The following is a 13,064-nucleotide window of genomic DNA, read 5'->3' as shown; positions in this document are numbered from 1 at the left end:
AATCCAAGAACCAGGTTTTTGGACAGAACCAGACTTAGGTGGCTCTTCTCATCCTTACCCACCTCTAAGGGTCTAGCGGTCTGAGGTCGGCAAATACTAGATCTAGAGCAGGCTGGAGGCCGATCCCTCCTTCGGCCTCCGAGGAATAGGCCATTCCTAAAAAAGCCACGAAGTTATCCTGTTTTCAGGGCTCTGTTGCCAGTACTGGCTCCGCAACCTATCAGCAGAGGGAGCCTGGGCAGTTCCCAACCTCGGGGAGCCTACTTCCAGTGGAAAAGAACCCTTGGAAGTGGGGACTCCACATCCTGGGTTGATGGGACAGGTGGTCAAAAGGGGCCTGTGGCACGTGGGCCCTCCTAAGGGGTCAGGTCAGGAGGACCAACGGTCTCTTGAAGCCAACGGAGGCTGGGTTGCTCCCACGTTCTCCATCCTAAGAGGGGCCCCCAAATAAAACAAGCCAGGAGCAAGCAGAAGGCTATTATATATCATGCTTTTAATACAAACTTAAAAAAATCTGGAACAATATAAACTGTACAGATTTGATCAATCTTTTTGTTTTGTTTTTAAACTAAATCTCTAAACACACCAATGTCCCATTCCAAAATATTGCACAACATTCTGAATACAAAACGCTTGATTGTATTCCTCCTTCACTAAAGAAAACAAGTTCATTACCCTGCTCCCCCAAGCTCCTCTCCACGTTGCCTCAATGCCCTCCTTCCCATCCCTAGGGGTCAAACTAGAGAATCTATAGCTCACTGCATCGAGAAAAATACATCATTCTGGACTAAGAGTTTACATTCTTTACAAGACGATCCACCTTTTGATTTATTCCTGGGAAAGAGGGACAGACAGAGAGAGGATGGGGAAAGGGGAGAAATAGGTTTAATTCTCCTCTTTTTTTATTTTAAAGTTTGTTTTTCCTGAAAAAATATCGTTTCTCTCCTCTTAAGAAAAAATCTTGAAAAGAAAAAAATTACGTTTTTTACGTTAGAAATATACATATATTATATATACCTCTTACATTTTACAAATGTAGCAAATTATTCAATACAAACGGACACCAAAAAATGTAAAAAATAAAAAAAAAGTTTTCCTACGAAACCAGGTAAATTAGTGCAGAGTTTTGTTTTTGTTTCCTTAAAAAAAATAAAATTGAAGCAAAAATGCCTAGATTTGAGACGAGACAGACTGAACCGGGCCCAAGAGTCCAGCACTGGAGCCATGCTCCTGAACAAACATTTTTCTTCGTATTTCAAAAGACACTAAGGGGTCGGTCTCCCCCTCTCCCTAGATGTGGTGAGAAACAAGCTGACTGGGGGGTGGTAGGTACCTGTGCACGTGAGTGAGGGAAAGGGGGCTGGAAGAGGGCATAAATAAGGCAGCATCCAACCTTTCCCAGAGAGCAGCGATCTGCCTGGGCCTGTCACTTGCGCGGGAGCTGAGGGCTAGGGAGAGGGTGGCCCGGATGGGGCTGGCCCCTGAGAAGCATAGGGGACAGAGGATACCGGGCTGAGGAGCCAGGGCATTGCCCCGCTGGGGGAGGTAGAGCTGGTGCCCACTGCAGGGAGGGGAGGCTGGCAGTGTCTGTCTGGGCCGGACCCACTGCCACAGCGGTTGCCCACTTGGGGGGTCACTGAGGAGGTGGGGGTGGGGTGGGGTGCCAAGGGCTTTGGTACTTTTTGGTGACGGGGGCCCTGCCGCCATGTGGCCCACCAGCCAAAGCATCAGCGCGTGAAAGCTGGTTCACTAGGGTTGGGTGGGGAGAAACATCTCCTCTTCTGGCAGAGGCAGGAGCTGGTGCTCTCTTATAATCCACACACACCGCCTGCCATAGTCAAATGCCTGTCCAACCTGGCCTGCCTGGGAAACCACTCCTCACGGCATCAAGGCCAAATGGGACCGGGTCAGCCAGTAAGAGGGGATGCCAAGAGGTACCAAGAAGTTCTCATGCAGGCAGGGGCAGAAACATACTAAAATAACATCTACAACCAAAAGACTAATTAGTCTCAATTGAAGGCTCAGGACTGCCCACTGTAGGCACTGACCCAAACTCCCACCCCCCCTCCAGGGTGCTCAGGTGAGCGGCTCCCACCCTGGGTTAAGGTCACCAAATAGGAGGATCTGAGTCCAGGGACTTCTCTTAGGCATCAGGGGCTGGTATTCCCTCAGCCCCTCACAGCTAACCCTTTTTTTTCTTTCTTTTCTTTTTTTTTTCTTTTTTTTTTTTTTTTTGGTCAAAAACAAAAGTGCAGATCCCTCCGCAGTCTGGAAACCAGTTCCTTCTGCAGTATTTTCCCCTGGGAGTGTCTTAGGCTCAGCCGCAGTCTCACCCCACCACATGACCCACCCTACAAAAGGACTGACCACCCGCCCGGCCCATTCCCCAACCTCCTACATAAATAAGCACTTGCTGCAACCTGGAATCATGTCGGGGGCGGGGGGGGGCAGGGGGAGTTTCACATGGCTTGGAATCCTTTAAAACAGGACAGCAAACCACGCACATGGACGCGTGCGCACACACACCCGCACCTGCCCCCCCCCCCCCCCATTACCCACAACCTCAGGCCCCGGGAACAAGGGGCTGCATGAAGAGCCACATGTGTCAACGGATGGGTCTCCAGGGCCACGATGATAGTCCGAGCCAGATGGGGATGGTGGCGTGGGAACACAGGACAGAGATGAAAGCAGTTCCACCAGACAGAGTGCTACCTGGAGTCACAGACATCAGCTCTAGTGGGAGGGTGTCAAGTCGCCAGTCAGCAGCTCCCCGTGTCTCAGGCCTGAGAGGCAGGGGGGCTGGGTGCTGGGGTCAGACCTATTTGGGTGGCAGGGCCCAAGAAGGCCCTCTGAGGTTGGATGGCTTTGAGTAAAAGGATAGCTGGGTGATAGAGGCAGTGACACAAGGCAGCCTCTCCCTGCTCTGGGCAGGGTCAGGCCCCAGCTGCGCCTCTTCCGGCTCTTCCTTCCCTGTGAGAGAGGACACGCGATCCTCAACAGTGTGAGGGAGGGAGGGAGGGAGGGAACAGGGAGCAGCAATTCACATCTGGACCATTCTTAGCACAGGAAGCCACTAATTAAAGATGTTATATAGAAAACTACATGTAAAAAAAAAAAAGAAAAAAAAAAAGAAAAAATATAAAACCCAAACCAATCAAATAAATCAGAGGCAGGCAGGAAAGCAGCAGGGGGTTGAGTTAAACAGATTCGGTGCTTCAGGAGCCCCCTCCCACTCCATGCCTGGACCGGATCTTTTTTCTAGAAGCCAGAGTGCGAAGACTGGAAATCTTTTTGTGTATTTTTCTTTTCCTCTTTTTTTGGCCTTTCTTTTCCTTTCTCTTTTCTGTGGTCTTGGGCGCTCCTGGCCCCATGGCGGGTGGGCGGTCAGTTGGCCAGCACAACCGGCTGGAAGGGCTGGCTGGGGTACTGCATGGTGCTCAGGTTGTAGCTGAGGCCTTCCACGAAGGGGGTCTTCTCCAGGAAGAGGCTGTTGGTGCCGCCTCCAAATACCTGGGCCACGTCGAAGCCGCTGCTGTTGCACGTGCCAGCCCCACTGCCCCCGCCATCGGCCCCGTCAAAGAAGAGACTGGGAGAGCCCCCGTTGTACACGAACTCCTTGGCATTGGGGGAGAGCTGGGACTGAGGGGCCGGGTTGGCCGCAATGAAGTTCAGCGAGTGCAGAGACAAAGAGAGGCTCTTGTGCTTCAGCAGGTTGTTGGTGGGAGAGCGGGCCATGCGGGGCTGCTGCTGGGGAGGCTGCTGGCCACTTGCCCCGCCACCGGCCATGCCCCCGCCGTTTGCTGCCGCACCCCCCTTCTTCATCTTGGTGGAGCCAAACTTGGTGGCAGCGAAGGAGGCAGTGGTGAAGGTGATGGGCTGGGCGGAGCGGGGGATGAAAGTGGGGCTGGGTGACTGGCCGAAGGATGGTGACGGGGAGTTGGAAAGGGAGCTGTCCTGGCTGCCGATGGGCACGAAGACCTGGGCATCAGGGTTGAAACTGCTCTTGAACTCCTTGTCCAGCTCTGGTGCAACACAGCCCTCGCTGTCATCCAGGTACAGCACTTTCACTGCCCCCTTCTCACCGATCTGGTAGGACACCTCGAAAGGGTCGATCCAGACGCTCAGCTCTTCAGGCACATTGGCCCGCACATCCTCCACTGCCAGGCCGCTCCGCTTGGCGGCCAGCTCCACCACGGGGTCCACGATCTCCCCGATGTGAACACAGCGGAAGCCAGAGCCCTTCAGTGGCTTGTCAGGGTACCAGTGGCCTTCATATTTCTTTTTCAAGAGCCGCTCAAGCTCCTCCCCAAATAGGTCTGCCCGGCGCCGGGGCAGCTTATTATACAAGTAGGAGATGATAAAGTTCAGGGCCACTTTGATCTCCAGCTGCATGGTCCTTGCTCTCCTAGGTGGCGAGTCAGCTCACGGCAAGAGTGCAAACCAAGGGCAGTGGCAGGTGACGTAAGATAGGCAGCCTTGGGCTCCAGAGAGCTCTGAGAAATGAGAACAAAGGGCATCATGAGTAGATTATGCAGAAAGCCCAGAGGGTAGGGGGTTCAATGGCAAAAGGCACAAAAGCACCAGCTTCGGGCCACATATACTCAGGGTCCCATTTTCTGCTCCACCAGTGACCAGCTTAATTGTGTGACTGAGAGCGAGCCACTTTTTTTCTCAGCCTTAGTTTCATCAGTAACATAAGGTCATCATGGAGATGAAGTTAGCTCAAAGATGTCAACTGTCTTATGCCGAACCTGGTAGCTAGTAAAGACTTGATAAAATGAGCTACTGTTTTTCAAGTAATTCTAAAGGAATTCAAGTAATTTTAAAGGAGTGCTGTGGCTTCCACTATTTTGAGAAGCTGGGTCACACTATACAACTGCTATTTAAAAAAAAAAAAAAAAAAGGAGCCCCTAATTCAGCTGGAGAAGAGAAGGCTCTTGCTAATGTATCTCTGTAACATCTTGGTGAAGTCGTGCTCCCAAACTGTCACAGGCCAAGATATAAGTGTAAAATCGTTAGTTTTTCTCCTTAAATGGAAAGGGATACAGATCACTGAACAGGAAGCAGCACTGCCAACTTTTCAGTGGGGGCTTGGACTCCAGTCACATCCAATTTGTCATCCTGGGCTCCCTGAGTATGTACGCTTTCTGGCTCACTCTGGGTTTGCAGAACTGATGTAAGAACGCCACAGCGAAACCAAAGGGTGCATTTCCGTGTAGGCCGTCTCCAAGAATGGAGACGAGAACATGATCCCTAGGAAGAAGTCAAGACCTGCATTAACCAGAGGTGTGGACCAACAAGGGAACGCTGACGAGGGGGCCGTCCCAGGGAAGCAGAGGAAATGAGAGGGAAGCAAAGCCCTGTAGGCCAAAAAATCCTTAAGAACAGCACTGGTGTGGCCTGAGGGAATCTCTACACTTCTGGCTGGAGTGCAGGTGATGAGGGCAGCAAAGAGAAGAAATTTTCCATCACCCTGCAGTCTCCAGCTGGGGACCCATCATCACTCAGTCTCCTGGGGACTGTCTGACCACCTGTCCTTGGCATCGGATTGGATTTATCAAGTGTTTGGAGATCCCCGGAGAGGAGATAGCCCAAGATAAACACTCAGATTGTTATTTTGGGATTCTCTCACAGCCAGCTCCCACAGAGGTCAAAAAGGTTTATTTCTGAGGTCTGGGCCAGCCTCGTGTCTCAGGAAGATGATCTGTAAAGTCCCGAGAGCCAGTGATCCTAGTCCCACTTTCTCCACAATGGCAGCTCCAGGCTCATGCCGTGAGAAGACTGAAAAGGACCACCTTCGAGGTTCAGCAGGGCCAGAACATGTTTCTAGCCAAGCCTCTGGGTGAGAATGTGCTGCTGAGCTCAGCACAGAGACAAGACTAATCCATGGTCCATCAAGGGCATTTTTGCCCTGTGATAGATGTGGGGCTAGATTTTGATTAAAATCCCTTCTGGTGGTGACTGGTGGCTCAGCTGATTAAGTGTCTCACTCTTGATCTCAGCTCAGGTCTTGATATCAGGGTCATGAGTTTGAGCCCCACTTTGGGCTCCATGTGCAGCTTGGAGCCTACTTAAAATAGTAAGTAAATAGGGGCGCCTGCATGGCTCAGTAGAGTGTCCAACTTCGGCTCATTTCATGATCTCGTGAGTTTGAGCCCCGCGTCAGGTTCACTGCTGTCAGTGCGAGCCTGCTTCAGATCCTCTGTCCCCTTCTCTCTCTGCCCCTCCCCCACTCATGCTCTCTCTCTCAATAATAAACATTTAAAAAAATTAAAAGAGTCGCTCTTAAAAAATTTTTTTAAGTAAATAAATAAATATAAATCCCTTCTGGGTCCAGCAGAGAATAATCAGTTGCTAATTCTTCATTTGAGGATCCTAAGTTTTCTGAACACCTGCCCCGGCTTACTTCCTTGTAATTCTCAGGACTGGGGCCATGGCTCCTAGGGGTATTGTTAGGACTGGATCCTCAGGCAAAAGCTCTCTGGGGTGAGTATCAGAGAAGCAGCACTGGATCAATCTGGAGCATCATATAACACTGGCTACGAGTCTATCCCACCCTCATTTCAGGTCTGAGCAGAGGGTCACATGCCAAGTCAACAGAGTCCTTCTAGGTTAAAAGAGGGAAAAAAAATGGTAACAGTAGAGGGTTTTCTGTTGATAAGGATTGCGTTCATCACCAGATGCAAGGCTAGCCCCCAGGAATGGAAGTCTATAAGGGCCATAGCAGCCACCAGAGGTGTCCTACATGGAGGAGATTACAAAGGTGTGAAGAAAGTTGGCACTAGTTCCCAAGAATAGGCCTGGAGTTAAAGACAATGTTTTCAAAGTGTTTTTAAAAATAAAACAGACTTAAATATGACGTGACTCTTCTCCCAAAGCACCACAAGGCCTCTTGGTATAGCAGACCAAGGGGCCTCCTACACCTCTCTGGCCTCCTCAAACTTTACTGCATATGTAACTTCCAAGTTAACTTCCCCTTAAAAGTTCATCTTCACAATGGGACCATTTTGTTTTACTTTTAAAAATATTTTTATTTATGTATTAAGTTTATTTATTTATTTATTTTGAGAGAGAAAGAGAGAGAGAGAGAGAGAGCACGAGCAGGAGAGGGGCAGAAAGAGGGGACAGAGAGAGAATCCCTTTGCTGACAGCGCAGAGCCTGACGTGGGGCTTCAACTCATGAACCATGAGATCATGACCTAAGCCAAAATCAAGAGTCGACACTTAACTGACTGAGCCACCCAGGCACCCCAAATGGGAGCATTAAAAAAAAAATTTTTGGGGGGTGCTTGGGTGGCTCAGTCAGTTAACTGTCCAATTTCGGCTCAGGTCATGATCTCACCACTTGTGGGTTCAAGCCCCATGTCGGACTCTGTGCTGACAGCTCGGAGCCTGGAGCCTGCTTCAGATTGTGTGTCTCTCTCTCCTTCTTTCTCTCTGCCCCTCCCCTGCTAGTGCTCTGTCTCTCTCTCTCTCTCTCTCTCTCTCTCAAAAATAAACTAAAAAAAAAAAAGGGGGGTGTGCGCCTGGGTGGTTCAGTCAGTTAAGCGTCCAACTTTAGCTCAGGTCATGATCTCACAGCCTGTGAGTTTGAGTCCCGCGTTGGGCTCTGTGCTGACAGCTCAGAGCCTGGAGCCTGCTTTGGATTCTGTGACTCCTTCTAGCTCTGCCCCTCTGCCTCTCATGCTCTGTCTGTCTCTCAAAAATAAGTAAACATTGGGGTGCCTGGGTGGCGCAGTCGGTTAAGCGTCCAACTTCAGCCAGGTCACGATCTCGCGGTCCGTGAGTTCGAGCCCCGCGTCGGGCTCTGGGCTGATGGCTCAGAGCCTGGATCCTGTTTCCGATTCTGTGTCTCCCTCTCTCTCTGCCCCTCCCCCGTTCATGCTCTGTCTCTCTCTGTCCCAAAGATAAATAAACGTTGAAAAAAAAAATTAAAAAAAAAATAAGTAAACATTAAAAAAACCAATTTTATTGTTTATTTATTTTGGGGGGAGAGAGAGACAGCATGAGCATGTGCTGACAGCTCCTGACGTGGGGCTCAAACTCAGGAACCGCGAAATCATGACCTGAGCCGAAGTCAGACGCTTAACCGACTGAGCCACCCAGGTGCCCCAAAATGGGAGCATTTTAAATGCAGGCCAAAGTCATTGGGAAATAAGCCTCCCACCCCAAAATACAATAGAACCACTGTCATCAGCCCTGCCTAGCTAACCATTTTCTGCAGCATAAGCAACTAAAGCTGCACACCAATTTATACCTCAGTGATGCTGCTACACAAATAAGGAAGTACATAATGCCGTCTTTGCCTCTTTAATTGGAGAACAGGCCAGGCCAGATGGCTGTGGGGTGGAACCTTTCAAAAATGCTGGACAACCAGAATGAGATTTTCTGCTCTATCAGCTCAGGCTCTAATTTTGACTTCAAGAAGCTTATGGAACAGAGGATTAAAGCACTGATGCTGTCTTGTCTTTAACTAAAGATAAGAATGACCAATCAGATGAGTTTGTTCATTTTTTTTTTTTTAAGGCTATGGGCAAATTTTAGAGCTTATATATAAAATATTCATAAAAATGTGGTAAGATTAGAAAGCTTGGCAATAACTACTCTTCGACACAAGGAACAAGTAGATTTAGGAGGCAAGGAAGGACTTGAAGATCTCCTCCAACCCTCACTCACGTGCAAAAGGACAGAAAGGTGGCAAAAAGTAAAAGTAAAAACAAACCCAAGCAAACACCCCCCCCCCAAATCCAATGCTAAGTATTTAACAATAGCAAAATCTATCTTTTGTTAATATATTAGAAAGTTGAAAACGTGAGAGTAAATTCTGTCCAAATTCAGTTAGAATCTTATTCTCCTTCACTTTTTATTTCCAACAGCAAAATTAATCTCTGGTTCAGATCCCTTGTGCTGACTTGTGTTTTAAAGAGTGCTTAAGGACAAAATGAAGTAAGAAAGGCGGCTGCTGCAGTCAGTGATGTGGTAATGGTGATTCCAGAAAGAACTTACGACAAATATGCTATGGAGGATTTTTATGAAGAAAAGCAGCTACGTTTAAAGAGGAAAAGGAGGGATAATGGTGACAGAAATCCTCAGGTCCCTAAACCACGAGAACCTATAAAAATATCCAGGCACCTTGGGCACCTGGGTGGCTCAGTCTGTTAAGTGTCCAACTTGGGCTCAGGTCATGATCTCAGGCTTCTTGGGTTAGAGCCTCGAGTTGGGCTCTGCTCTGACAGCTCAGAGCCCGGAGCCTGCTTCAGATTCTGTGTCTCCCTCTCTCTCTCTGCCCCTCCCCGGCTTGCACTCTCTCTCTCTGTCTCTCAAAAATCAATAAACATTAAAAAAAAAAAAAAAAATCCAGGCACCTCAAGCCCTAACACCGGAATAGTCCTACAACTGAAGCGCTATCAGATTCAAAAGTCTGAAAAGAGTCTGGAGAGAGGAGTCAGGGAGGAGGGGCCCTCAGTTTTGACAAGGCCAGCAGGTGCCACAAACCGGATGCCCAGGAGAGCTGGCTCAGTGGGACTGCCCGGCCCCACCCCGCAATGACAGGACCGGCGGGTATGGTTGAAGGGCTTCCGGCACTTGGGCTGACTGACCGCAACACCCCAGCCAGAGTCTCCACCATGTCCCTCAAACATGGGCTGTGCAAGCCCAACTCTTCAGACTAAGAAGGCCCTTTCTGGGGCATTCCATTACTCCGAAGCCAGGAAGATTTCACTGTAACTCCAACGTAGGCCGGCAGCGAAGGCGCGCTCTGTACCCTGGGAATTGTAGTCCTCAGAAACCTCATACTCACGTTGGAGCAAGTGACCTACTTTCTGTGTACACTACACTTCCCTGCGTGCTTTGCGAAGGTTCAGCCAGCTAATCACGCATGCCCGGTAAGGGGAGCTGGCCGAGGTCCCGAGAACCGAGGAAAAGTTTCCGATGCACATGCGCGCTGTGGCGGACGCCCCCCCCCCACCCCGCCCACCGCCTAATACATTTTATATAAATTCTACCCATAAGGCCTACTCCTCGTATTGTACCACCCCACTGTATTCGCGTCTTGGCCTCAAGTAAGGCTGAATTCTCCCCACCCCTTCCTCTTTTTCTTCACTGCCTCTCATGACTGTTGAATTAAAGATCTCCTAGTGAGTTTTTTTCTGGGTGAAGGCGGTGGGTGGGACAGATAAAGGTCACCCCTCCCATCCCCGCCCCCGCGCCCGCCCCCCCCCCCCCCCCCCCCCCCGGCGCCTCACCCAACATTGCCACTTAATCTGTATTCCTTGGGCTAGGTGGTCTCCTTCTGGAGTTGCTGTAGGGACAGTGAATTCAAAAAGAAAAAAAAGAAAAAAAAGCCTTTTCACTTAATGCCCAGCGGGCTCAGCTCCAGGACCCCCAGAGCCAGGGAAGGCAGGAACTAAACCCAGTTCTCCCGTCCTCTAAGCCAAAGAAATTCCCAGTTAAGCTGCGGGGAGGAGCCGGGCCGACAATCAAAAGGCCCCAAGCCAGCAGGGCCCAAGCCTCACCCCTCTTTTAATCCAACTCAGAGTAACTAGACCCAGCTAGGGAAATGGGAAAAGGTTCCTGGGCAGGAAAGGAAAAACCGTACATCTGACACTTGAACAACATATTCTAATACTTGAAATTGTTTGTGAGTCCCCTCCCATTGCAAGGCCTGCTCTATGACCAGACTTACCAGATCCTCGGCAAAGCTCCCCAACAGTGTTAAACCTCCCTAATCCTCCCTCCCACACAAGCTTCTTTCTCCCACTGCCTAAGAGGGGGATGGGGCAGGCGCCCAAGAAAGCAATAGCAGTGCTTTTCTGCTGGAAAATCAAAGATGAGGGACTCACTCCCAGGGTAGGGTGGACAGGAAGGAGAAAAAGAAAGGTTAAGATACTGAGCAGGCACCCAAGAACCCCTTCGCTGGTCCAACCTGAAGCCTACTTTGTAGGGTTCTGGTTCTTCTGCGGGGTGGGAAAAGCCCTGCCAGCTGCCCCTCCTCCCCCCACCTCTCTGTTCAAGGGCACAGTCCATCCTCTGGACACGAGGGGAAGGAGCTTAAAAGTAGGGCTCTTCCTCCCAGGTACCTCACCAGGATCAATCAGAATCCACTCACTTGGTATTGCTGTAAAGGTACTTACCCCCTCCCTGCACAGTTTTCCCTTAAAACACTAAAGAGGATAAAGAGCTCAGGCCAAAATGGTGAATTCTGGTTCAGCGGCCAGGAGACAGTCACCACTGACCGGTCCAAAAGGGGATGTCCACCTTCCACCTCTCGGCTCCACAGGCCCAGAAATAAACCCTATTAATTATGACCACCCCCTTCCCCACACACGGGACAAGAAGCAGAAAAACAAGGCCTGGGTCCCCTTCTTTCCTGATTCATTTAATGGTGGCGGAAGTTATGTTTTGGGGGGGGAGATCAAGGAAAAATCTACCGCGTCTCTACGATATGAAGAACTGAGGGAGGCGGAGAGGGGAGGAAATGCACCCCACCCAGGAGGGGGCCACACTCCGAACCTAGAGAGGAGCACCGGGGGAAACGGGGGGGGGGGGGGGGGAGGTGGTTCTACAGGGGAGGTGGAAGGAGAAAGGAAAATGTTGGCCAGTCGTCAGGGTGGGGGCGCGACAGCAACGTGCAGCGTCCAGCAAAGCGAAGAGCGGAGTGGGACCGAGGTGAAGGAAGGCGTCTCGAGGGTTCCCCCGCCCGCACGCCCCCCACGCACTCACTCGGGTCTCCGAGGCGGCGGGGCGGTTCAGGGTGGATTCTCCCTTCCAGGGTAGTCCGGGGCGCGGTACGGTGGTCGTTCTTTCTTCCTTCCCGGGCGCCGCCGGGCCGGAGGCTGATGGGTCTTTTTCTTCGTTGAAGGTTGGGAGTAAGGAAGGGAGTTTGGGGCTATGATTCGCAATAATAATTCTTTCAGCTTTTTGGAGGTCAGGCTCGGCCAAGGGGGGACGGAAGGCGGGCGGGCCGGCCGGCGGCGACGGCGCGGGGATGTCGGACCGAAGGGCGGCTCGTGTCGCAGGGCGGAGGACGGTCCGGGCTCTGGCCAGCGGGCGGTCCTGCCCTTCTGGCCCCGCGTCGCCCGAGCCACTCGCTTCTCTCCGGCAAGGACCCGCACCTTCCCGCGCCCCGGCCCGAAGTGAGCAAAGTCAATGAAAAGTTTCACCCTTAGCAACCCTGCGCATGGATCCGGCTTCCCCACCCCTGCGTGATGCGTCCCTCCGCCCTGCAGGGGCGGGGCCGGGCGCCGAGCCGGGACTACTTCTCAGCACGCCGGGAGGCCTAACCCCTCGCGCAGCGCGGCCCGGAGCGCCGTGTGCCACCCGGGGGTGCTCCGCGACCCCCTTTCGCCCGCCGTCCCGTGGCCGGCCTCTTCTCACTCAGATCCCAGCCCAGACGCCAGCAAAGCTGCCTTTGGCCGGCCTGTAACGCTGTTCGCTTCCCCTCCCCATCACAGCGCCGTGCCACAGTTATTTTCTTCATGCCCCAGATCACTTTGAAAGTGTGCTTATTGGGTACAGTGTTTCTCCCCAGGTAGACAGCGAGCTCCGGGAGGGCAGGGGCCTGAACTGGAACCAAGTTGTTCACTTCAAACGTGTTGGATGAATGGATGTCGCGGGGAGGGGTAACTCTCTCCCCCCAACTTCCGTGGCTTGGGCCCTACACCTGCCCAGGCGCTGACGGTCGCCCGACCCGTTACTCCAGGGCACCTTGACGAGTCCCTCCGGGTCTGGACGTCTAACCGTCCGACCACCCCCCACGGCTCTCGCACCGTCCCAGTTACTGTCCTTTGACGGGACTGCGCGAGCTTTAGAAACGTTTTGCTCCTACATTCGGGCTGACTCGAGTCTTCCCAGCGCCTCGGGCCTCGTCGGGGGATGCTAATGTCGAAGGGAGGGCGAAGGGGAAACCGGGGCCAAGGCACACTGAGCAGGAGGCAGGGGAGGCGAGGGAGCCTAGCGCCACGTTAACCTTCCACTTGCCGCCTCTGGCCCCCAATTACCTCGCCACCGGAGAAGGCCAACACCGGCTCCGCGCAGGCGCGCGAGCACGTCCCCGGCCCGCCCCG

At 52.0% G+C, this 13,064-nt stretch overlaps 1 protein-coding gene across 2 annotated transcripts; it reads right to left on the bottom strand.

The window, feature by feature from the left end:
- Nucleotides 1–474: 474 nt before the first annotated feature.
- Nucleotides 475–12,326, bottom strand: TOB2 (transducer of ERBB2, 2). Of its 2 annotated transcripts, XM_086712163.1 has the most exons (3): nucleotides 11,722–12,326; nucleotides 10,245–10,300; nucleotides 475–4,493 (listed from the first exon to the last, which is right to left on the bottom strand). In XM_086712163.1, exon 3 carries the CDS (start codon nucleotides 4,390–4,392, stop codon nucleotides 3,385–3,387), a length of 1,008 nt encoding a protein of 335 aa, XP_086568289.1. In that variant the 5' UTR covers nucleotides 4,393–4,493; nucleotides 10,245–10,300; nucleotides 11,722–12,326; the 3' UTR covers nucleotides 475–3,384. The 2 variants fall into 2 exon arrangements, with proteins under 2 accessions (XP_086568289.1, XP_025782488.1); XM_025926703.2 differs by lacking the exon at nucleotides 10,245–10,300 and having other exon boundaries at nucleotides 11,722–12,313.
- Nucleotides 12,327–13,064: the final 738 nt, after the last annotated feature.

This window comes from Puma concolor, chromosome B4, assembly GCF_028749965.1.
Source record: "Puma concolor isolate L17-30 chromosome B4, mPumCon1.1.hap2, whole genome shotgun sequence".
In the NCBI taxonomy this organism is placed as follows: Eukaryota; Metazoa; Chordata; class Mammalia; order Carnivora; family Felidae; genus Puma; species Puma concolor.
The sequence above is the reverse complement of the archived record's forward strand: the minus strand, read 5'-3'. Positions and strand labels throughout refer to the sequence as shown.

What these genes read in the sequence shown, in the direction of transcription:
- TOB2 (XM_086712163.1), bottom strand. Translation starts at nt 4,392, where the DNA reads ATGCAGCTGGAGATCAAAGTGGCCCTGAACTTTATCATCTCCTACTTG.